We start from the raw sequence: 24,492 nt of genomic DNA, 5'->3' as shown, positions 1-24,492 counted from the left end.
TGTCTTTGTACTTGTTTAAATGTATCCCCACCTGAAGGTCACATAGTGCACACTCTCTCTTAATGAATGTCATTGAAAGTAGACATAAACGGGGAAAGATGGCTATTTTGCACATTTAGTAAGAAGGTTTTCTATCATGCTCCAATGAAACCAACATCTCTCAGTTTTTGTGAGCACCCTGCCCTCAAATACAGCTGTTGTGTTTCTTTGTACTGCACATCTCTGTAGTTCGGTTCATGGATCTATCTGTAGATGAGACAAATTGGTCACTTCAGAGGATTCCTGGTAATATGCTACTGGAAAAAAAGGTATTCATTGAATGAATGCAGAGCTCTTTGATGACTAGCCTCAATGCAACATATCTCCACTACCAAAGCATCTCTTTGATGTGTGAGATGTCCCCCAGATGGAAATAAACCAAATTACAGTCCTATTAGTTTCAACTAATGCACACGTGAAACTGTAATATTGCGGACACGTGTCCTGTTTTTCTATTGGAAATATATGGTACAAAAGTGTACTGAATTAACATGACTTCTTTGGTGAAAGTACACCAGAAATCACTTGCTAGTCATGGTTATGATACATCTGTAAAGGGAATGGATGCACACAGTAAGCTCCAATAATTGAGTTGCATCACCAATGCTCCATACAAATTACTTGTCAATCTAAAGTGACATGTCATTTTATTTAATGTGAGATACATGGTACAACGATTTCTTTACAACAGTTGACAGGTTATTGAATCTGTTTACAGTACAATTATCTGTATACCCTTTAACTATTGTTTAAATAAAACACCTTTGTGTTAGTCAGAGTTTCCTTCAGTTCATTTTGTTTACCTCCAGTTGTCTCCACTGCTGCCACTTCTAGTTCCAACTCCCTGCATATCTGTCCCAGAGGACAATTATTCTCCCTGTCTGACTCCTAAAATACCATCTTTACTGTGGCGTTTCCATGGCCGTATGACAGTGTAGACTCCCGTTGAGCTTCCTTCCAGGTCCCCAATGATGTTCATGGGTGTTGAAGAGTGTCCTCCCTGACTCTCAGCTGACTGTAAACTCACCTGTTCCTCCAGAGTAACAACACACAACCTCCTGCTCCATTTATCTGGTCAGGTCCCTTCAGTGATAGATAGTCCCATGTGTGTAATGATCTCAACTACTGCTTAGTTGTGAAGTTTAGAGATTCTACAATTTGACATCATCTTAAACAATTTTAGATTATGGACACACGTGTCCCTTCAATTAAGATGCATGGATTATTTAAAATGGTGTCAAGGCTTCCCCAGAATACATGACCAGTGTAGCATGAACATGTCCTACAATCAGTCATAGAGTCAGGTGTAAATATAACAGAGCAGCAATTACCCTGCTTTTGATTGCATTACTGGCACAGGAACTGGGTCATATTCAGACAGTATCCCGTAACGTACAAGGAGCTGGAGTCTTATTACTATTATGACTATTGGTCACACTTAATGATATTTTAATAGATAACACATTTGGATTAAAGGCAGTGGAGTTCATTTATGTTGGAGACTGTAGTGTCATACATTTGGGAGGAGAAAGATCGTACCTTTTGTTAAATTAATATACACTTCTGCTAATAAATGCTAAATAGGGTGGCATAACCTAAACTCTTACCAACATCTGCAGAACCTGATTAAGTTATTCATCTTCAGTAAATCTCTCAAACAAGGGCAGCATGCATACATTTGCGTCAGGCTCTAAAGGAAAAATGAGTGAGCAATCTTTCATATATGTGTTCATATTGTGGGCAAAGTAATGTGGTGATTAGTGTTTTTGGAATGACAGACGGATGCACGCTACTGCTACTGTAGCTACTACTAATGATGCGTGCTTCATTAATAAATTAAGAAGCATCAGCTGGCCTATTGGTTGGAAATCTGTTTTGTAATTGGATGCTATAGTTGAATTGATGGAACGGTAGAAATATCATACAAACCAATGAAAGATTAATACGTTCAAATTCTCATAAACAACAAATATATGGAAAAGTCTGTTGATCAAAGGCTAGACTGTTTGAGAGCTGGCTGAACATTTGAGTGTAAAATACAGTTACAAATTCAATAAAAGTTTGAATAATCATCATTCAAAAGGTCCTTGATGAATAGTGTTTGGTGTGATTGTATGAATCAGTGGGACATTGCACATCAAACTGTTGAATTTGAACAGACAAAATGATTGAATATTCACAATTTATGAAAGAATGAAAACTGTATTTTCCTAAATGTTAATAGAAAACCACTTTACTTCAGAACCAACAACAACATAAAAAACTTTGAGACAACAAAAACGATACAGAATAATCCACTACGAGCCCAGTGACATGAGATGCAGCGGTGACACATGTAATAAGTAATTTATATCATTTAAAAATGATAATGGATCAAGCAAGGGTGCCCCCATATGGTAAATATTTGTTACACAAAGAGCAAGGAAAGGATGCAGGTGAAGGAAGAGAGGAGGCAAGAATAAGGAACCAGAAAACTTTAGTCTGTCTTCAGTGTGTATTTTGGCAACCTTACTTTATGTATATATTATTATGATCATATTATGTGAATTGCATTTCAAAGTTACATTCATACCAACATTTTGTGTAAGTACAGGAAGTGGTGTGATTATCATAGATGGGTGAAAATGAACTTTAAATGTTTCTCCTTAAACATGGCTTGGGTTCACATGTACCATCATACATTTAGTCAGTGTTGACTGGTGATATTCACTCGTACTCACAACCTTTTCTGAACCTTAAAGATACGCTAAAGTTAAGAGGCAACTGTGGCTCAGTGGTAGAGCAGGGCCTTCCTTCAATCAGAGGATTGGCAGCTTGATCCCCGGATACCCCTAGTCCATGTCAATGTGTCCTTGGGTAAGACACTTAACCCCTAAATGCGTGTATGAAGGGGTGTGAATGGCTAGATAGAGTCCTGATGGGCAGGTGGCACCTTGCATGCTAGCCCCTCCCATCAGTGTATGAACATGGTGAATGTGTGAATGATGACATGTAGTGTTAAAACACTTTGACTGGTTGGAAGTACAAGTACAGACCATTTATGCTGTGGAGCTTTAGACTGCTATTAGCGCTATGGAGCAATTCTTTATACGTCGGCCCCCATTTCTAGTTTGACATTATTAAAAGTTTAAAAGTTACACATGCAGCAATATGCCAGTTAAGGCAGAACAGAATTGGAGGCTACTAAACATCGATATAATAAATGCAGGTTTAATTTGCAAAGTTAAGAAAAATCAACTTTGAAAAAAGCTTTATGAAGAGAAAGACCTCAAGAATATGCACAATCGATTTTGGTGACCAAAAATGCCACCTAGTCTTATACCTTATGATATATTTGCCACAGTGCTAGTAAATAATATGTTGGAACATATCTGAAAAATATGCTGTCCGTGAACATGTTGCAGCATTGTTAATGTTAATTACATTTCTGCATATGAACATTCATACAGGGTAAGGTTTGTTGAGAGGGGATGCTGCTACTTCCCCATCGAGGCTGGACGGACACAACCGTTTTTTTATATGCATTTTAACTTTCGAAAAAGTTTTCTCTGTTGGGAGGAGAATGTCTGGGGTGTGCAACACGCTTGGTTCTAATCAAAAGGCTTAAATCTTTTTACTATGCTCACCCAACTGGTGTTGCCGCTTTGATCTGGAGCCATGCTGGTGCAAAAATCATTTGCTAAACATGTGCACTACACAGCCCAAGACCCCCCTCCCCTTCGAGCTCTTTGTGCAGCAGGTTTCAGATGACTGTTCGTGTAGCTCTCTGTTTTGTCAGCTCATTTCCCTCAGGTTTGCAACACAGGCTAACATCACCCTTAAAGGTGCCTCTAATGAGTATTTAGCAGGGGAAAAGGAAAGCTCCCTGACACCCTGTGTGTCTTAATTACATGTCTGTGTTTCTGTGGTGACAGTGGTGTGGGGACTGACAAAGTGCAGGTCGTTCCACAGTCTAGAGGAGACCTCTAATGAGCTGGTTTTGCTGTCTCATTGTATAGCTAGTTGTTGTCTTGAATCTTCATGTGCTACTGGGACAGATTACACAATCAAAAAGACCTGAAACTGATGTCATTGTTTGAAATGAATTACACAATATAATGACGGTGAAATGTCAGTTTATCAGCATTCAGCCCTTTGTTGTGATTCTCATTTATAATATATTTAATTTATCTTTACTCACTACAAATAAAAACAAGACTGTTTGGGATTGATTAATTTGGTTTAAGACAATCTATTTCTAATCCCCCAAATTAGCTCACACTTCCCCTTTATCTTCATGTCTAATTCATATCTGCTGGTGATGTCCTGTCCTGGTGTTTGATGGCCAGATCAAAGGTTGAGTGATAGTTCCCCTTCAATGGACATAACAGAAGAAGCAAAGGGGTGTTTTTTTTAGTGCCAGCAATCTACCAAAGCACAGATTTGTTAAAAACAACTAAAGTCTAAAAACAGTAATACAAAAAAAAAAAGATTTCTGCAAGAAAATAGAAGTTTTACCAACATACGGTCAAAACTGAGTTCTGTCTCTTTTGCATTGTTCCAATGAGCATAGTCTAAAACACAGTAATATTAGAACTGCTATACTTTAAAATCCACACTAATGTAATGAGTCCTATTTGCATATCAACCCCATGTCATCTTCAGTGTAGTGTATGCACATTACCGTATGTCTAAAAGGTCTTCCCGTTGCCTAGTGACAATCCACAGCCCTATTGACCCTTGAATAAAGGGATCTTGACAATGATTCAACAAATGTATACACTCAAAGCAGCTGTTGCACTACAGGCTCCTTTTGAAATGCGCGCTGGCATTAAAACCTACACGCCACATATTGTTTATTTAGCTTGACAGATGTGAACCGAAATGTTTGACGCTCATGTATGTTGTAATTTTGCTCCGAGTGTCGCCTTTCTTATTAAATAGGCTTAATGCAATTATGAGACGTGGTGGTATAAAGATTTATTGAAAACTATGAGACAACATATTGAAACCAAATAAATAGAATTGAAATACTGAATCAAATTAAATATAAAAAGAATTATGAAATTGCATGGTCATTTAATTGTGCCATATCACTTGCACATTTATAGTGATGTTGATCAGTGTGCATTGTCCCTAAAAGAATAGATTAAAAAAAACACCATATATGTCACCTGGCATCAGATCAGCCAATAGTGAAATTAAATTGCAATAGTATCAACCAGTAGAGGTCAGCCACTATGCAAATGTGGCATATGTGTAACACAATATGTAGAATTCAAATAATTTGCACTAAAAGCTAATGACATTTGAGATTTATCAGGTGGGAAGTATAAATGTGTAGCTTCAGTGGAATCTGCCCATTACAACTTAAAACTTGTAATTGTGGACATCTTGATGTCATTGTAACATTGAAGAAAGGTCAGAGGGTCACCAAATGCATTATGGTTAGTTATCTAGGGACAATGAATGTAGACAGTAACCTTCTTGGAAATCTAATTCTTTAATGCAGTGTGTGCAAAGTTGACCCACAGGTGAGGACAAAAGGTCCATGTGTTATCCAACAAGTCTTCATTCTTTGGAGAGTTTCCAATACATTTGGGGGACATTTGTCAAGTAGCAGGGATGTTATATATATAAAATGATATAATAGGTTACCTGATATCGTGCTGTTGACCAAAGTGAAAGCCTAAACAGATTCCTGAACGCCTCCACCATCCTTACATTAGCACCTAGTGTTGCTTATAACACAATGTGTTGTGAAAAGCCTCAATTGCCACAGTTTACAAGGTAATACATGAGGCTTTACAGCACCATATAGCCTTCTAAAGCATCACGAAGGCAGAAGCACACTCCTTCAGTTAAGTGTCTGTGGGTCAGTGGTTAGCAGGTCCGTCTTTCAATCAGGGGGTTGGTGGTTCAACCCCCACCCTAGTCGATGTGTCATTGAGCAAGACACTTAACCCTGAGTTGTTCCCTGTAGCTGTGTCTACAGTGTATGAATGTAACATGATTGTAAGTCGCTTTGGATAAAAGCGTCAGCTAAATGACATGTAATGTAAGTGTATTATGTAATCTGATAACTTCTATGACCCCAGATGCATTAAATGGGAAGCTTTGAATACATCAGCATGTTGTGAACATTGATACACTTAAACAGACACCTACTCTCGTGGAATAAGCTCTCAAAGAAAATGGTGCCCTTTTGCACACGTTATTTCGGTTTCATTATTAAGGGATGAATTTAATATTGGTGACAAGACTCTGCAGCAATATGATAATATCATTAATCATATTGACACAGCTGTGGCCTCAACAGGTTATTCCTTTTTAAATGTGAAAGCAAATTAAAGCATATTGTAACCACTTTGAGCCTTTCAAACAAATGGTTACCTGGGAGTCTGCGGACAAAAGGGAACAATAAAAAAGTTGCAATATTCCTGCACATGCCCTTGTTAACATTAAAGCTACCCGGGAACAGGCGGGCACTTGAGGGTGCACAGTGAGAGCGTTGCAAAATTAGGATCCTCACAAATTGCTAGATACGGTATCAATTGGGGGCTGCGGAGAGCTGTGTGACAGGAGGAGAGGATAAAGAGCTCTTACTGTAGCTCGCAAACAAAACGAGATGGAGTGTAATTATCTAACAAGTGCATAATGTGTCCGCTGAAACTGCATAGAGTGACTCAAACTGGCTCTGTTATAATTGGATATATCTCCTGATTGTGATCTACTTCCTTTTCCTTAGACCCCTTAACTGCTACATCACCTATAAATCATGCATTCATTTCTGTCCGTTGTACTATATTGTATGTCCTTATTGGACTGTCGTTGTTTGACAGTTAACAGCTCGTGAACACTCACCCTTTTCTGACCACACACTCTTTGATCACTCTTCTGTGTGTGTTTGTGGTGCAGATTTATGTAAGTAGGTGCCCCCGAGATTTTCCGCCACAGATAAATTGTACGATTTATTAACTTGTTTGTTATTAAGCTGAGCATGTGTTAATGATTCTAAATCTCCTGTTTTGCTTACATTATATTACATGCCACTAAAATAAATCAGATAATTTATGGTGGCTGTTATTAGAACGTGATTCAAGGTAAGAACAGAAGGGGAATAGAAAAGAACAAACACAACTATATATTGTAAGCCAATATTATCTTAAATTATGAGCAATTCTGTGAAGAGTAAAGAGAGGTTATGTTTGCTTGTCTGCTAGAAGAGTAAGCAGTATAGTGATCACTAGTAATTTGCTTTTATAGGCACATCTATTGAAGTTAAAAGGTGTGAGAACAAGCCAGAAGCCTTCATGAAGAGCACTCAGAGACACTAATCAGGGACGGAAATGAAACATGGAAAATCCCATAGCTAAATGTCAGAGGGTGCTAATAAGGGGAGCTTTTTATCCTTTGTTGATCTGGTGTGTGCAGGTGTGTGTGTGTGTGTTTATGTGCATAGATGAGGAGCTGTGTATTGTGTTAGGGAAAGGTAGTTTTTATAAGAATAAATGTTTTTTTGTTTCTTAGCATAACACTCAAAATGATGAAGGAAGTAATGTTCCAGTGTCATTTCCAGTAATCAGCACTCACTTAAATGTAACTATTCAAATGGGTGATTTCTTTATTCCAAAAGAACAGTATGCACCCTGTTAATGTCTTCAGCTTCAGCTTTCTGAGTTACTCCTGCAAAATGAAAAGCAGTGACATTGATTTCATACCTAGTTTTGGCTCAGTACACCTAATCATTCTGTCGCTATCTTTCCTTCCACCTTTTCTGTTCCTCCCTGTGCTCAAGCACCAAGGCATGTGCCGCTCAACACATTTTGAGTCAATTTGTTAAATGTGTGTGAGAGCAAAACTAGAACTACAATACATCAGTGATACCCAGTGTCATACAAACTCTGAGCGTCGACTGTTTTTACTACAACATCTTGACAGTAGGAGGAGTTACGTTCATGTAAAGACCCCTAGAGATGTCCTCTCCTCCTTACCTTCACCACCACTACCACCGCCACCCACGACTCACACCTACTGTACCTCTCGGGGAAGAGAGACGGGGAGAGAAAGCGTGGAGGGAGGGGTGGAGGGAGATCGAGAGAAGAAAAACAAATCAAGAGCCATAAGCTCCTTGAAATGAGCTTGTTGAGGTGTGAGAAGTGGAGAGAGGGCGAGAAAAGATATACAACAAAGTGAAATGGGTGGAAAAGGACTTAACAGAAATCCTCCCGCTTGCGGTCTTTAATGAGAAGTGGTGAATCTTCGACAGTCCTCGTCCAGCGGCAGTCCGAGGACTACCTTTTTTTCCTCCCCAGGAGGGGAGTCACTCAAACGAAACTGAAACAAGGCAGTGCAACTGAACTGACACAAGGCATTGAAATAGATTAAAAGGTGCAAGGGTGACCACAGGTTGCTAAAAGCAATGGAAGCTAACTCCAAGAAGCATCGATTTAGGAAGGGTCGGAGTGCCACCTTCAGCATTGACGGCTTCAACATCACCATAGGTAAGACATTCGTATGGTAGGCAGAGCAGGAGGAAAGTGTGTTTGCATGTGAGCGAGAGGCATGGAAGAGTGTTTGACAGGAACAGCATACGTGCGTGCGAGAGAGTGTGAGCCGCTGTTAAGCACAGCACATTTCAGCCTCTCAGCACAACTCGCCACGTTAGTCCATTCTACTGAAGTTGATGCTTTCCTCTGTAATGCAACTACACCATGGAAACAAGGAGGCTGCAGACTGAAGCTGTGTGCTGTTTACGTCACCAGGAGTTTGTTCGATTGTCTTGACAACCAGAGTGTTGATGAACTTATGTGCCACTGTGGGTTTTTTTTTTTGTTGGAGCACTTGTGAAAAGTGTCATAGGGGTGAGTGTTGAAACTGTGTTGAAAATAGAGCGATGTGAAGATGTTCTATAGAGGAGCTGTGCTCTCAAATGTGTTGACAATAAATGTAAAGTGTAAAAAGTGATTATGTGCATTTTGCTTTTTGGACACAGGCTTTCAAGGGTAATTCGACACTGAATCACATAAGGCAGAAAACTGTTGCTGCACTTTTTGCCACACCCCAATCGGCATTTGTTTCCTCACAGCTTGACAGTAAACACCTGCTGTGACATCACTGGGTTGAGATATCCAACACGCTTCTAACTCTCAACCCATAGATGTGTCAACTTCAACCTTGAATAATGTTTCAATCATGCGTTAATTCAGGAGGCAGTCGGGCTGGCAATATGTTTTTAATCATGTTGTGGAATCTAGAAAAGCTGCACTAAACATCTCATGTTTTCAGATGTTTCATCTGCTCTGATAAACCCACCGAACCCACCGAGCCCAAACAGCAGTGAACATAGAATTATGTAATAGTGAAGATGGTGGAGCGTTTAAAAGCTGAAGAGCCAGATATTTCCCTCTGGGGCTGGTGTAGATATGACAGAGCTAAAAGGAACGATTACATGTTGGACTTAAAATATGTAAGTTGGTCAGAAACGTGGCTCCAAATAAAAGCCATGTCTTCTTGATGTGAAAGTAAGCATCTGTTTAATGACACATTCACCACATATGTTATTTAATGTTGACAATATTTGTTTATGTGAAAGACATAGGCTGGTGTACACAACAGGCAGTGTTCATATTTGTATCACCATGCACTGTACACGTTCTACTCTTATTTTTTAGTAAGTAAATTTAAAGTTACTATGAGGAACTTTAATTTTGTTATTTTGACAACTGGCTGGAGGAGGAGTCGCTTTTGCCGGGCGTGGAGCTCTCCATCTCCAGCTGGAGCTCCGACTGCAGGTGGAAGCCAGATCGGAGTCTGTCCACGGTGGGCTGGTTTTGGTGCATGCAAGTCTGGATAAGGTGCATCCAAGTTCCGTAATCTTGCTTTGTATTGAGTTTGACCTAGTTTGAAATGTGGGCCACAAGCTCAGTGCTGTTGTTATTGCGTAGCATGAGACACAGGCAATACTAGACGTTGTCTATGGCACACACTGCACACCTAAACATTTGTGCATGATATGAATATACTGATAAGAAGGGGAATGCTTCAGTGTAATGGCATAAAGACACAAAAACAGGAAGAGAGACACGTTCAAATCATTTCCAGATATCCTTCTAAAAGCATTAAAAGCAGCCCTAAAAGATTTTATGATCAAACAGAAAATGGACTTTGGATTTTTCCGCTCGCTTGGACACATCCTGTTACCTCTAAAAACCTGCCTTGCTCACATGTTGACTCTATCTCCCTCATGCTACCCACAAGCATGGCAGTTGTCATGGTAACGCACACAAGTGTCACAATCAATTGCTCACTGGGCCTCGAATTCAGTCTGCACAGCATTTTGCCAATCACCTCCTCTGAAGCGTGACTCCTAAGCAATGGTAGCTCATTGCCTGCTGGACACCTCGTGTCCACTATTACACTCTGAGCCTCGACTGTAGCTGGCAGCCTCGGCTCTGTGTTTAGTCGTGTGTTAAGGCTCGCTAGCTTTGTTATGTTTTGTTGATGTTGTGAAGCTCATGTGGAGAAAACTGATTTCAGCTCAACACTAACTTTTATAAAGTAGTTGCCCGACTGGGCAACCAGGGATCATCTTTTGGTTATTGAAACTGAAACTGGTTGCCATATTAGTCAACTTATATTTGGAGTACTAGGCAGTTATATGTCAGCTTTATAATGAAGATGTGACACATACATGCCATGTGTATGTGGTACAACGTTCTGGGGATACTTTGACTCCCAAGACTTCACAGATTTCCTTTTTGTTTTTCATTCAGGATCATCTGGTTCTTTGTCAGTTGAATGTATTTTCAGATGTGATTGTGATGCTGACGGTGTTAGTCGATCTTGTCACCCTGCAGAGGAAACACTCCAATGCATGTGCAGCATTGTCTGGTTCCGGTTCTGGCTGACACAGCAATATTTTAATATTACTAATATTTAAAAAGTATTCATTTTTGGGTACATGTTTTGCTGTCCGCTGCACCTTTTTTATAAGTTTAAAATAGGTGAAATCATTGGTTGTCAATTTCTCAAAATGTTTGCCAAACCGGCAGCTTTACTGTCGAGCCCTGAGGTTTTTTTGTGTGTATTTTCTTTATTACATTTTCCATCTTACATACACATTGATATTTTGTTTAATCTTTAAAAAAAAAAATATTTTATCTTGTAGATGTTGGATTCTTTAGTTTGTGTCTTCATAACAATTTCAGTTTTCACATGGTGTCATTTTCTAACAAAGCAATGCTGTTTCATTTTGTATCCAGTGAAAAGCTCTTTTGTCATGTTTGGAAACAGACCATGCTTGACACAATTATTGATCTTTTTCCTGAGAATTATTTTTCATACAGATCTCAAAGGTAATATTATAAATTAATGTTACACTTAATTGCATTTCTTTCTACACTTTTGCGTAACTTTTACTGTAAATTCACACTATGTTTACACCATACCTAAAAACATCACTCCCATCATCACTGACCTTTTCTCCATTTTTCATGTGCCGATATATCATACATTCTCAACTTGTGATTTTCTTTTCAGTTACTAGTATTTTTGCTTTGTTGTAATATGAAATGCAACATGGAAACTTAAAAATCCCAGTAAAACAATAATAATTGCCAAACTGTTGTCCAGATTTTACAACATCTGTCACTGTCAGCCCATCATATGACAAGTAAAATGTATCAAATATACTAAAGTAAAACGTATAACCGTATATTAAAGTAAAATGTATGATGGGATTATTGTCAGACACTGACTGTATATTAACTAAAATGGGAATCTTTTGTTTTTGTTTCACACTTCCCCAAATAATAGACTGAATGCATTGCTAAAAGGGATTGCTGTTAAATAAGTTAATTCATGTTAAATTAGTAATAGTAGTAGGGAAAAGAAAAGGTATAATAAAAGGTATAATAAACTTAAGACAGGTTGGTGACATCAAAACTGTCAATTTGTCTGTTTCATGTCTTCTCTCTCGTGGAATGGAGGAAAAAAGCCGCTCCAGCATAAGGAATAGAGTCATACTTCTGTGGGCACAGTGGTGAAGTTCAGATTCACACACACACACACACACACACACACACACACACACACACGCACACACACACACACACACATCTTTCTAAGTCAATGTAACATTATATTGTGTAATGTCTTTTGTTAAAACATAGAATACATTAAACTGTTTTCATAGGTTGAGTAGTTATCCCTCAAAGTTAACTGACCGTTACATGTATAATTGGAAAAGTGCACGTCTAATTTATTAGACAACTAAGGCAATTAAATCTATGTAATTCATGTTTTTGGATGCTGTTGCAGCTTTGTCTTCTTCAGTATTGTAGACTAACTTAAAGAAGGCATTCCAGCTGTAGAAAACTGTGAATGTTAAGCTCTGAGTTGATGAAACAAGACGCATCTTTGGTTTCCAAACAATAATTTGTTCAACCGAGTCTAAGTGGGGTCATTCTGATTGAAAATGATTTGAAAAGAACAGAGCTAACTATTTCACTCCAGCAGAGCAATGAATATTAATGAATGGATTTTTCAAACTGCAGAGATGTCTTTTGGATAATAGTAGCACCTTAGCAACAGAAAAGAAAGCAAGTGAAGTTTGTGTGGAAAAGACAATGGTGCCTGTCAACATCTAAGTTAACAGCAAGCGTCGTCAACATTTACAAGACTTTGGTTTCCAAAACATGGGGATGGTTAATTGGACGGATGGTATATACTACGGTGCATTTTAATACTGTTGGTACGTAATGCACATCGGCTATGTGCCGTGAGTTAGGATGGCCTATGTAAGTTGCGTAAGTAAGGAAAAGTAAGTCAATGTTGAGGACACGAACAGCAGTCTCCTGGGTGAAAGTCTATGTTTGTTTGAGCCAACGATCCACCCCGACCTGTGTCACCTCTCACAGAGGCTTAAAAACCAGCCTCGGTTGCAGCAGTTGGAAGGCCTCCCTGGTGGCAGCTCATTAGAACCAACAGAAGAAAAGTAGTACAACGGAAGTCTTTCTGCAAATATTTGTGTTTTTATCCCGACAAAACTTGGAACATCAACTTTGCCATTTAACCACAGTCATGGTTGCAAATGGCCCTTTCTAAATCTTTCATCCCACATTAAAACTTGCATGCCCTCTAAAAGAGCATGGCCGTCCGGTATCACGAGGAGGTGTGGCAACCCGCCTCCTTAATTTTAAGACCAGAGTTACGGATGCAGAACTGAAGACGGAAATGATGCAGAACTACAGACTGTAGAACAACCTCGAGCTTAGCTGAAGGTCAGTCTTATCTGCTCCTGTGCTGCCTGGAAAGGTTCAGTCGCGGGCTCAAATAATGGGAAAAATGCAATCTCCACATGAAACATAATAGACTCCAGATCACAAGGACATATCTAGGAATAATACAGATACTGGAACACAGATTGGAGGTTGGTGGGAGAGTACTGATGATGTTAATTACAGCAAAAGAATATTAAAGCATTTTGTCACAACATTTACGGATTAAAGAAGACATAGAATGAATTGAATTAAATGAATTAGTCTTTATTTGAAGACAACTGTGAGTTTGTTCTGGGTCAATACAAAAAAGGTTTTAGGAAATTATGACTCAGACTTCCATCTCAGAGATCTGTAAAATGGGGTGGAATGGTATTTTCTTTCTTATGAACAGCAGGGTGGGCATCACTCTCGGGGGGCGACAAAGACCAGGATAATGACCCATCTTGGAAAACAGTTATTGTTTCCCTTATGGCTTCAACGGCAGTGATGACGTGATCGCATGTTTTCTTGATGTTCAGTCGCAGCAATTAATTGCAGTCTTTTGTAAAGTGAAGCTTCTTACAAGATGATAACCGACTCTCTCTTTACTTTCATTTATTTTGATTGCTATGAAGGTTTTGGGAGCACGACCAATTACACCGGGAAACCCAGAAATTTAACTAACTGATCCGACCTGAAAGGCCTTCACCGTGAATAATTTCTTGTTAAAACTGGAAAACCTGTGACCTGAAACCTTGTTAAAGGAGCCTCACAGGGTTATGTCCAGGAAGGAAAATGCAAAAATGGGCCAAAAAAGAAAGAAGGGCAACGCATAAAATCTCTACTTATTTAAATGTTGTTAAAATACATGATAGCCATTAAATACATTTAAATGTTCTCAAAATACTCAATCGAGCACAATAACACAAATAATTGGTGTCTCATCATCCGCTCTCAACCTAAACATTTCCAAATTATTTCAGCCTCATTGTTGATTCTTTGATCACATACCTATAACTGATATAATAATAATAAAAAAGATAACGGAAAGGCACTTTAAAGGCTCTGACTATAATAACATAATGCACTTTTGGTTGATGGGGTGACTGAGCGGTAAAGCTTTTAGAATTACCGCAATGACACAAAATAACCTTTAGAGTTTCCAAATGTTTGTAACACACATTTATTCACATTCATGTTTTCAGAGGGAAGTTTCTGTCTTCTTAAATTTGAAAATGTTATGGAGTCAGCCTCTAGAGGCTTGTTGGCATTAACAATTATGAAATGGAGCTTAATTCCAAACATTGGCCGCTGCACTGAAAGCGTTCAGCTCTTCAGGCATGTTGTGTTGAACAATACTGTCATACCTGTTAAATTAATAAAGTTGGGTATTTCTGCTCTCATATCAGCATGAGTTCTTTCGGCTCTCAACAACAATGCTAGATGATGTGTGTGTATGTATTTCACCAACTCCACATACTGTGTTCAGTGTTTAGTGGGCAGAGACTCCGGCAGGTCACCGGTCTGGAGTCATAGTCACTACAATCACACTCTTCAGAGTTATTCCAGGGTTTAATGGAACCATAAATGACCTTCCTGACTGAGTGAATTACATCTGCACAATAATCCCTTCTGTTTAACCCCAACTAGCAAAGATTGGCTGGATGTGGAGAGGCTTATTAAAAGTGCAACATGTGCAATCTGTTTATGTGATAACAGGTCTGAGCTCATGAACGTTCTTAATAGTTAAGACTGTCAAATGAATTGTGTCTACTCAAATTTTATTTTTTGCACATGTAAAAAAATAGCAAATATGAATTTTCAGATATCAGAAACAATGTGTAGTATGCAAAAGATCAAGTGTGCATGACAGCAAATCAGAAGTTACAGATGGATTTAAAGTAATCGGGAACCACTAAAGAGCGTCACATAAGCATGTATGTTCATTACCCACATTTTTTGGTATTACTTGATTCTATTGCATCTGTTTTTTTTCCTCCAGTGGCAAATGAAGATGGGGAGAGTTCCACCAGACCGCAGGCACATTTTGCACGTAAGTGTTCTCTCAATTAGTCATACTTAATTATTAATCAGTTCACTAAATTCACTGATTTCATTTCAAGATAAGTTTCACTCTAAATTAATTCATACAAAAATAAAGAACCCCCCTCAACATTGTGAGATTAGGATCAAGATTAAATGTGTTTAATGATGAATTCATTATCATCTTTTCAGCATATTACAAGTGGTCCTCTCTGTTGTCCTGAAAACAGAATACACAATTACATGATAACCCTGCTATAATGACAATATAAATACTAGTTGTGGTAGAAGTACTACTTGTCTTCTGTGTAAATTCACAAGATAAAGTTGCACTGACAACATACATACACATGGTGGCAGCATGACAAAGGGGTTGAATTCTCTTTCTGCCTTTTGCTGAGATCCTGAAAACCTTTGAAAGGAGATTTAACAATTCTGCTTTTTGAGACATCAGATATGCAAACCTGGTAAACCAATGTAAGTTGGATTCATGGCCCTATACAAAATAATTGTTCCACCACTAATGTTATTTTTATTTTTTTTGCAGGCTCAAAGTCTCAGAGTGCTTTGTGGAACGCCATCACAGCGGGGATGGGCATCAAAGGCAAAGAGCAGAAGGCCCCCCTAAATGACCTACGGAGTCCCGAAGAGATTCTGGCCGACGATCTTCCTGCCACAGATGAACCAGATGCCACAGAGAAAACGGCCATAAGGTTTGCTGCTGCTTTAGCAACAAATGTGTAATAAATAATAAATCATTTATTTTTGTTAATTATCATGGATTAAATCATGTGTCAGGCTGCAGTGGGACATCGAACAGCCATGTCCAGCTCATTGTCTTACACAGGTGTAATTTGCATACAGTCGATATATATATATCTATATTATACTTTTAGCATATAGGAGAGAAAACAAAGCAGCGTATACGAATGGGCATCATTCTGCAACGTGTATTCATTTGGTATTCTTGGACTCTGAATAATGTGAACTTGACTATTAAGTTGGCGAGCCTCTGCTTGCTTTCTATGAATAGAATAATCTTCTTTCTGGCATTTTACATTCTTGATACACACACACACACGCACACACACGCTCACGCACACACACACACTCACACACACACACACACACACACACACACACACACACACACACAGACACAGTGCTAATTGTTATGTATGGTTGCTGACCTCGAGGGTCGTGGGCAAGATTGATTCCACCTTGATAACAAGGACTTCAAACCACCATTAACATCATTTGTTGTCACTTTTAGAATATTGAACGTCTTTTAACGCCTGATTCCAATTAACCTTGATGGCTCTGGAGACGTTCACAAATGCCGCAGGTGGCGAGGAGTGAGCATTTGTAGGAAGATACAAAAAATGCACCGACTGCGATCGTATGCAAAATAGACAAGGAGTTATGGCAAGCTGATTTAAACGATGCTTTTTTGTTTGTACAGCAAACAATTCACAGAGATGTATAATTTTATGGGGTGTTTGGTATGAAATTGTGGAACTCTCATTTGACTATTGTCTAATTTTCTTTCTCTACTTCTCTGCAAAATCTCCCAACAGTAACACATGACTCTTCTCTGGTGCTTCTTCATGCTATCTCAAATTACAGCGCTGTTGTTCTCTGGCATTATCTTCCCTCGAACGTAGGCCCTTTTTTTCCAGAGTACATGGGGACAAGGAGGAAGGGATTTTCCACTTGACTGGACTCAGCCTGTTCCTTCATTTAAAAGCTACAGCCTAGATTTGAAAGAAAAACATAGTCAGCTCAGAGCAGCTAAAAGCACTCTCACCTACCTTAGAGGAAACAGCCCATTTGTCCATAGAGACAGTGACTTATTTCAACGTCAAAGGCCCATATTAAGACATAGCTTAAGCTTTAATCAGGGTAGAGAACAAATTCCAAGCACAAGCCAAATGCTGCTAAATATTTGGCTGCATTGGTTTCCTGGCCAAATGATTAATTTTAGGAGCACAAAGAGTTTATATCAAAGTAAAATAGGTCAAAAAATATGAATAATGAATCTGCCAATTTCTTGTTTATCAAAGTAATTTAAATGGTGAAATTGTGATTTACCAGCAAAAGAAAAGAGCTTATAGTTTGGCTTTTTTGTTTGGTTGCATCCATTCTATATGATTCACACTGAACAGACAGACATCTTCCCATCTTTGTCTGGGAAATCCCACTAAGGTCAGAGCAAGTCTTTGGCTAGCCCAACCGTGGTTAATAGAGGGCAAATCCCCAGGGAGTACAGAGATCTACAACCGAATGACAGATGGAAAGATTATGGCACAAGGTGATTAAATGGCCGAGGAACTAGCAGTAATCCATAATATGATGTAACCACCGTGTCACCTCCGAAGTCAGAGCTTGCTGCTATCCTCCAGGTGATGATAATGAGATTTTATTGGAGAACGAAGAGGGATCATATAGAGTGTATAGCAGGCAGGATGGGAGTCTGTGATTCAAAGACCAGCAGTTATGAACTGGGCTTGAATGAAGGTAAAAGTCAGCTGAGGCCGCTGTGAATATGACATAATTTTGTTTTTTGTAACCATTGCACTATTTAGTTCCACAGTTCTTTCCCCTGCAAGTATCCTAACGGCTCATTTTTGTGTTTAGCTGGTTGCCGTTTTCCACTTTACAAAGCTGCTTGATTATCTTTTTACCTTTTTTCTCCATCTATTTTCATATCAGCTGCATTGCTGCCTAACAGGCATGTGCAGCTGTGGAAAAGTTGCTGTAACAACACACTCAAATGAATTCTTAGGCACACAGTGAGGGACAGAAAACCATATGGAGCCATTAGTGGATAAACACACACTGACTCATCTGTGTGGCTGGTGTCATGCTGTTGTTTCTGCTCATTAGGGATGCAATATGCATGTTTAAGCACTTGCTAGCTGAATGGGCTCTATGTGGTTTTCACACAGAAGATGAAACCGTCGATTTCTTTGAATGGCTTTGTGTATCGCAGGCATGTTGTCTCATTGTTCACCCCGAAGTCCCCAGTCACTCACAATGTTCCACTTGTAGCCCACTCTATGTTGCTTATGCTGTTGTACATTTACGAGTTACTTTGCTCTAGATACAGGTAATAGGTGTAATGATTTACACAATATAATTTGTGTACCCATCACCTCAATTTTAATTTATATGTGAATGGACTACATAACAGTGACTTTAATCTGCCTTCTAATGAACCAGCCAATTTAACTGTTCTCGTTTAGATCTCTGCATGAGGTTTGAGGTTTAACTGGGGTTCTTTTAATCACATCATCCCATGGTGCCTTCTTCTTCTTGCATTTTGAGTACAAAACAGCCATTTTATTGAGCATTTACTCAACACATGTGTACTCGTTTCTTCTCAAACTGAGTCGTACACAGTAGCAACAAAGCTATCACACAAATAAACATTTGGTAACCGGAATCCTCACAGACACACTTAAATTCACAGTCATGCACACATGCAGCTGGAACTCAGACACCCTTCTATGGTCAGACGTGTGATTGTATTTTATCTACGGTATAATTGGATGCTGTGTGACGTTGTGAAATTTACAGTTGATTAAGGTGGCCGTGTCCATTGTGGCAGCCCATAGTTTTGGAGGCTGACCCGTAGGTTCAGAGACCCCCACTGACATCCCCCTGTGCAGAAACAACCTCCATCACTAGCCTCACTAGCCGGCTAATGAGCCTCTGCCGGCCACTGTGACTGGAAGCACATGGGCAAATGGCAGAGCTATTTATCAAAAGGATTGAGGCGTGACCTCACAGTTATGATGTTAACGAGTTGGATCATGACTGTCACATGTTGCTACATATTTCTGGATCGGGCTTTTATGCAGCAGTGTTTTCAGCAACAGGATATAAAATAATACTGTAACTGTGCCAATGACATCCAAAGTTCAGAGTTGTGTTAGCTAGACATGGTATTTTATTGTCGTTTTGGGTCATATAAAAGCTTCTAGCCCTTGGTTTGATCAATATCTTTTTTCACTCGCAGCCTTCAACATTTCACTAATAAAAATACTTGTTGGGTTATTGATTGAAGTGTAGATCAATGGAGGCTCTTGGGGTTTTTTTCCACTTGATTTTAATCAAACGAGTTGTAATGTATTATTATATACATGAAAGAAAACAAATCCTTTTGGAAAGTCCTAACATAGATCAGATGTAGACCAACTATTGTAAAATATAATTTATTTGTGTTTAATGAGTTAAATGATATGATCAGTCCATGTTTTCTTAAAAATGCGTTCACAAATGGATTGAAAATACCCATTGGTTATTTCTTTGAATCTGCCCTTACGTTACCTCATACCTTCTGACCTCACTCAATATGGTCTGTTCACCAGGAAGCAACCTCCGGTTCTGAAAAAAGACGATGTGGAAGTGCCTTAAACTTGCATTCTTTCTACTAGCCATCAGGGGGCGACTCCTCCGGTTGCAAAAAGAAGTCAGATTGTATAGAAGTGTATGAGAAAATGACCTTACTTCTCACTTAAGTCAACAGTGAAAATATTGAAAAGGCTTAAACAGTCTATGGGATTCACTTTGCTCAGCTTTTAAATACTATGTGAATTGCATGTGGATTGTTTAACCATGATGTGAATATTCAAATTTGTATATATGCTATTGTGGGATTAGTATAGTAACAGGATCACAGCAGTTAAAGGCTTGAGGCACTAACATTTGTACATTTGCTGTGATGCTTGTCGCTTTAAGCTGTTTGAGTTGCAGTGAGTGTGGCGTTTACTGAGTCTTGACCCTGAAGTGAACTCTTATACAGAAGATCACCTTCTATTGTGTTTTTTTTTGGGAGTTCATAATTGTTATCGCTGGCGGCAGAGACACAAGTTTGAAGGACATTTACAGATATAGATATTTAGATATGAGCACTTGTATCAACAAACACTGGTTTTGAAAAGTTTTTGAAGATGTTTCATGAAAACGGATCATTTTTCTTTTCTTCAAAATGCAACCTCACTTTGTCTTCTATGGGTTGGGAAATTTACAGATTTGTGTTCAAAACTCAATATACTTGACAGTATAGTTAAAAGTAAAGCTACATGAAGAGATATTTTTTATATTCAATTCAATTCAACTTTATACAATAGGAAGAAAGAAAAAAAACTGTTAATCACAAACATAAAAACATCAAAGACTATAAACTTAAAAAGCGATAAGTTGATATATATAATTCCATTCCATTATCCAAACCGCTTTTCCTATTTAGAGTTGCGTACACGCTGGAGCTGATCCCAGCTCACATGATAATAATATTATTATTATTATGATGATTATTATATTAATGATCATCATAATAATAATAATAACAATGCATTGATAATTAACTAGGAATATCTCAACAGAAATCTAAAGAAACCCTGTCAAATGAAACACCCAATGCCAGAGCTATTTATACCTGTAAGCAGCATTAAGTACTTTGTTTGGGTTATCTAGTCTGTATTTAGACTTTACTGTTGCCTCCCAACTGCTCTCACTAAAACTCTCCTTTAACCTGTCCTAAAAAGTGCCGGTAGCTCCGACTGGCCAGTGTAAATGATTGATCGTAAACCAGAAGAGACAGTTGAGTATTTAAAAAGCCACGGTGACAGATTTTGTGCACCAAACCAGAGCTGAAATGTAAGTAAAGTTGACATGATTTTTAGCAGATGGACAGAAACATAGAAAAAGTAGTACTAATGTAAGTAGGCAATTGTTTGCTAACATGTTGGCCATTACACCCACTTATAAAGCCATGAGTATATCAGGCTTCTGTTCCTGTGAGGTTGCTGTCAGGTCAACAAGAGCGGTTCTGCTGCAAGCAGCTGTAAAGCCTCGGCAAAGCAGTGCTTTGAACTAAATGCTATCGTTACTTTACATTACATTACATGTCATTCGTTACTTACATACAGTAGTCACAATTTGGACCTGCTGGTGGTACTAGATAAAATGTCCGAGGATCATAACAATCTACCTGACGGGTGAAAGTTTGGTGTTATTTTTTTAAAAAGTGACAGGAGACAGAAACGACACGTTAATGTTATCTTTAGCCAATGCATGTGTCATAATCAGTTTCAGGTGAGTGGTTGGAGACTGAATAACGTCAACCGACCGACAGACCATCTTCCAGCTAGTGTGGCTAAACACTTTAATGCCACTGAAAAGTGAATACAAATACTGTTTAGCCTGAACGTTTCCTTCATTGTGTGTGCATGCCACATATTTTAGTCTAACATACGTGCTGGAAAATAATCATTATATTACAGTAAAAAAAACATAAATCATGCTGTGGTAACAGTTTTTACCTTTATAACTTCAAAGAAAGCTGATGTTCATGTTAACTGTCACCGTGCTACTCAAATACTCAAGTCTGATTGCCTCCCTCTTCACCTGGGCCCACATTTGCGCTGTTGTATGATCACCTTTGACCTATAGTAATATCTCTTGGAGATGAAGTAATAGGAAGTTTCTTCTCTGAGGTATTTTCTTTACCTCCATCACTCCGCAAATAAATATAGCTGTATTGCTGGGTGCCCTCAATTTCTCCCACCCATCCTTCCATCTCCACAACATCCAATCCAGAAGGAGAAATTACCGTATTTTCCGCACTATAGGGCGCACTGGATTATAAGGCAATGAATGGTCTATTTTCGATCTTTTTTCATATATAAAGCGCACCCGACTATAAGGCGCATTAATACGTTAATGAGCGTATTCACAATAACTCCCAACCTTGTTCAGTTGTAACACGTAAAAAAAACAGTCTGATACCGCTAAATCAAACGTTAGCTAACTCTGTGTGGTCTTCTTTACTTGGCGCAGGTCATCTTCTTGCTTCCTCCACTTCTGTACCATTGATTCATTAATGTTGAATTCTCTCGCAGCTGCTCTATTCCCATGTTCTACTGCGTGACTGATAGCCTTGAGTTTGAAGTCTGTGTCGTAAGCGTGTCTCTTGACAGGTGCCATTTTGGGGTCCTTATACACACACACTGTAATATTATGGCAAAGCACAGTATGTATTACTCCGCGACGCTCCTGACTGCCGTAAAGGGGCGTTCACACCAAACGCGCTGCGAATTTTTCGTGCGTCTGGATCCCATGTAAAGCCAACGCACAGACGCGTTTGGTTGAAATTCGCCGGGCGTTGCGATATACATGTTTCGCGCGTTGCGAAATTTCGCCAGAGTTGAAATATTTCAACTTCCAACGCGAGTTGAGATGCTCTGCCCGTTGGGCTGCTGCTGCTCTGGTAGCAGCCAATCAGCGTTGAGATGCTCCGCCCGTTGGGCTGCTGCTGCTCTGATAGCGCTGGAAGCGGAAGCTATCGAGGCGGAGTCGGTGAAACTCCCCGAGCTGTGTGAGCCTACGGGTGATGTTATGAACCCAAACACCAGGGCGTTAGATGTTCCGACGTTTATGGGATGTCCACAACAAGAATAAAGCAGAACTAGTGGTTATTTCGACCGTGGTGGATAGAGAAAATTATAACTGTTTTTACCGAGACAAGCCACGGAGATAAGCCACGCCCCCTTTTCGCAACTGGTTGCGAAAGACACAAATGAACACAACTTGACTGGCGAATAAACTGAAGCGAGTTATAAAGCCGTTTGGTGTAAACACACCATAATGCTGCAAGCGGTGCGGCTTTGTAGTTTACCAAAGTCGTACTAAAACATTTTGACAGAGCGCCGTGTACCACACAAAATCGCTTCGAGGTCAGTAAGCACAACCAGAATTAATTCATATATAAGGCGCTCCGGATTATAAGGCGCACTGTCGCTTTTTGAGAAAAATAAAGGCTTTTAAGTGCGCCTTATAGTGCGAAAAATACGGTAGTAATAGATGGAAAAACATACAGTATTTTGTGATAGATGATCATCATCAAAATGTGGTCATTACCGCAAAGGCAATTGCTATTTTGATACATAGATATCCTTATCGGCTTGCCTGGAAATTTAAATGAGATCTGAATTTTTCATGTTCCTCCACATGGCCGGGGCTGTTAATGTCTTGATTTCAATGTGTGAGCTTTGAGGGAGCCTGAATACGGTGACAAGAATACCTTACCAGAGTGGAAAGTCTCTCTATCATAGTCATACGAATAATTAACTCTCCCAAGACTTGATGCATTAGCTTTTTTCGTGAGCAGTTGATGTGATAGTAATTCATCAGGGACATATTTTGATGATCATTATGTGAGGGGACGCAATCCGTTTTTGATCTTGTGTTGTTTTATCAGTCAAATGGGGGCTACATTTGTGAAACCCATACAGAGATATAGCCCATCCCCCCTCCTCCCCCAGAAGGCAAAGGTGTTACTCACATTCTGCTATTTGACTACATGAAGAATTTTGCATTGGTTTGTGACGTCTATCTGCAGAATATGTCTTTCAGACTGCTAATACCTCAGATTCCTCAGCAACAACAACATATCATTTAGAAATGAGGAACAAGCAAAAGTGTATTCTTAATATTTCATTGCATGCTTGCATGCACATTGTTGTATTGACCCTCTCACCATCCAGTGGTCCAAACTAGCCACATTGCCACAGTCCGAGAGGTGTTTCATTCATCAGTTGGCAATGTAATTTAAATATTTGTAGATTTCAGTACAAAGACCCAGGGCTACATCTCTCAACAAGACTGCATTTTCTTCCTGCTATTTCATGCACCAGAGACCTTTTTGTAGGGAATGTGGGATGCTATAAATATTTTCTTTAACCCTTAATAATATTAGAGTGTATTGTTCTGTGATAATCAAACATCTTATAATGAGGGTTGTCAAATGTGACACATCAGAATGAGAGCCACGTCAGAAGCAATGAGTGATACGTACCATTTTATCAGCTTCTTAAACAAGCAAACAAGGATTCATTCTCCCCCATAACATGCTTGACTTTAATAGCTCATATTGGCCTGGGCCAGACCACCCCCACCCCCAATTATGGTGTTGTAAAGGCTTTGGGAAAGGGGTTACAGACACTGGTTGACTATCCGATGCACTTCAGTTAAAGCTTACTTTAACCATTCATTAACCATAACGTTTTTGCCATAACCACAGTCTTTTCTGAACTGTAACCATACTGAAATTGTATATTATTGTAGAAAATACACTTTAAAAGTTTTGACATGTAAGAAGAAA

The 24,492-nt window shown here is 39.1% G+C and overlaps 1 protein-coding gene across 1 annotated transcript in view; it reads left to right on the top strand.

Moving 5' to 3' along the window:
• The window catches only part of pde1cb (phosphodiesterase 1C, calmodulin-dependent b), an 80,379-nt gene that overhangs the window by 1,223 nt on the left and 54,664 nt on the right, over positions 1-24,492 (top strand). The window contains exons 2-3 of the mRNA XM_034555396.1: positions 15,283-15,333; positions 15,871-16,036. Of these exons, the coding sequence (XP_034411287.1) occupies positions 15,283-15,333; positions 15,871-16,036 (217 nt within the window). The remainder of the gene's footprint in view (positions 1-15,282; positions 15,334-15,870; positions 16,037-24,492) is intronic.

The sequence above is a fragment of the Cyclopterus lumpus genome, chromosome 17 (assembly GCF_009769545.1).
Source record: "Cyclopterus lumpus isolate fCycLum1 chromosome 17, fCycLum1.pri, whole genome shotgun sequence".
Classification (NCBI taxonomy): Eukaryota; Metazoa; Chordata; class Actinopteri; order Perciformes; family Cyclopteridae; genus Cyclopterus; species Cyclopterus lumpus.
This window is presented reverse-complemented; position numbering and strand designations above follow the sequence as displayed.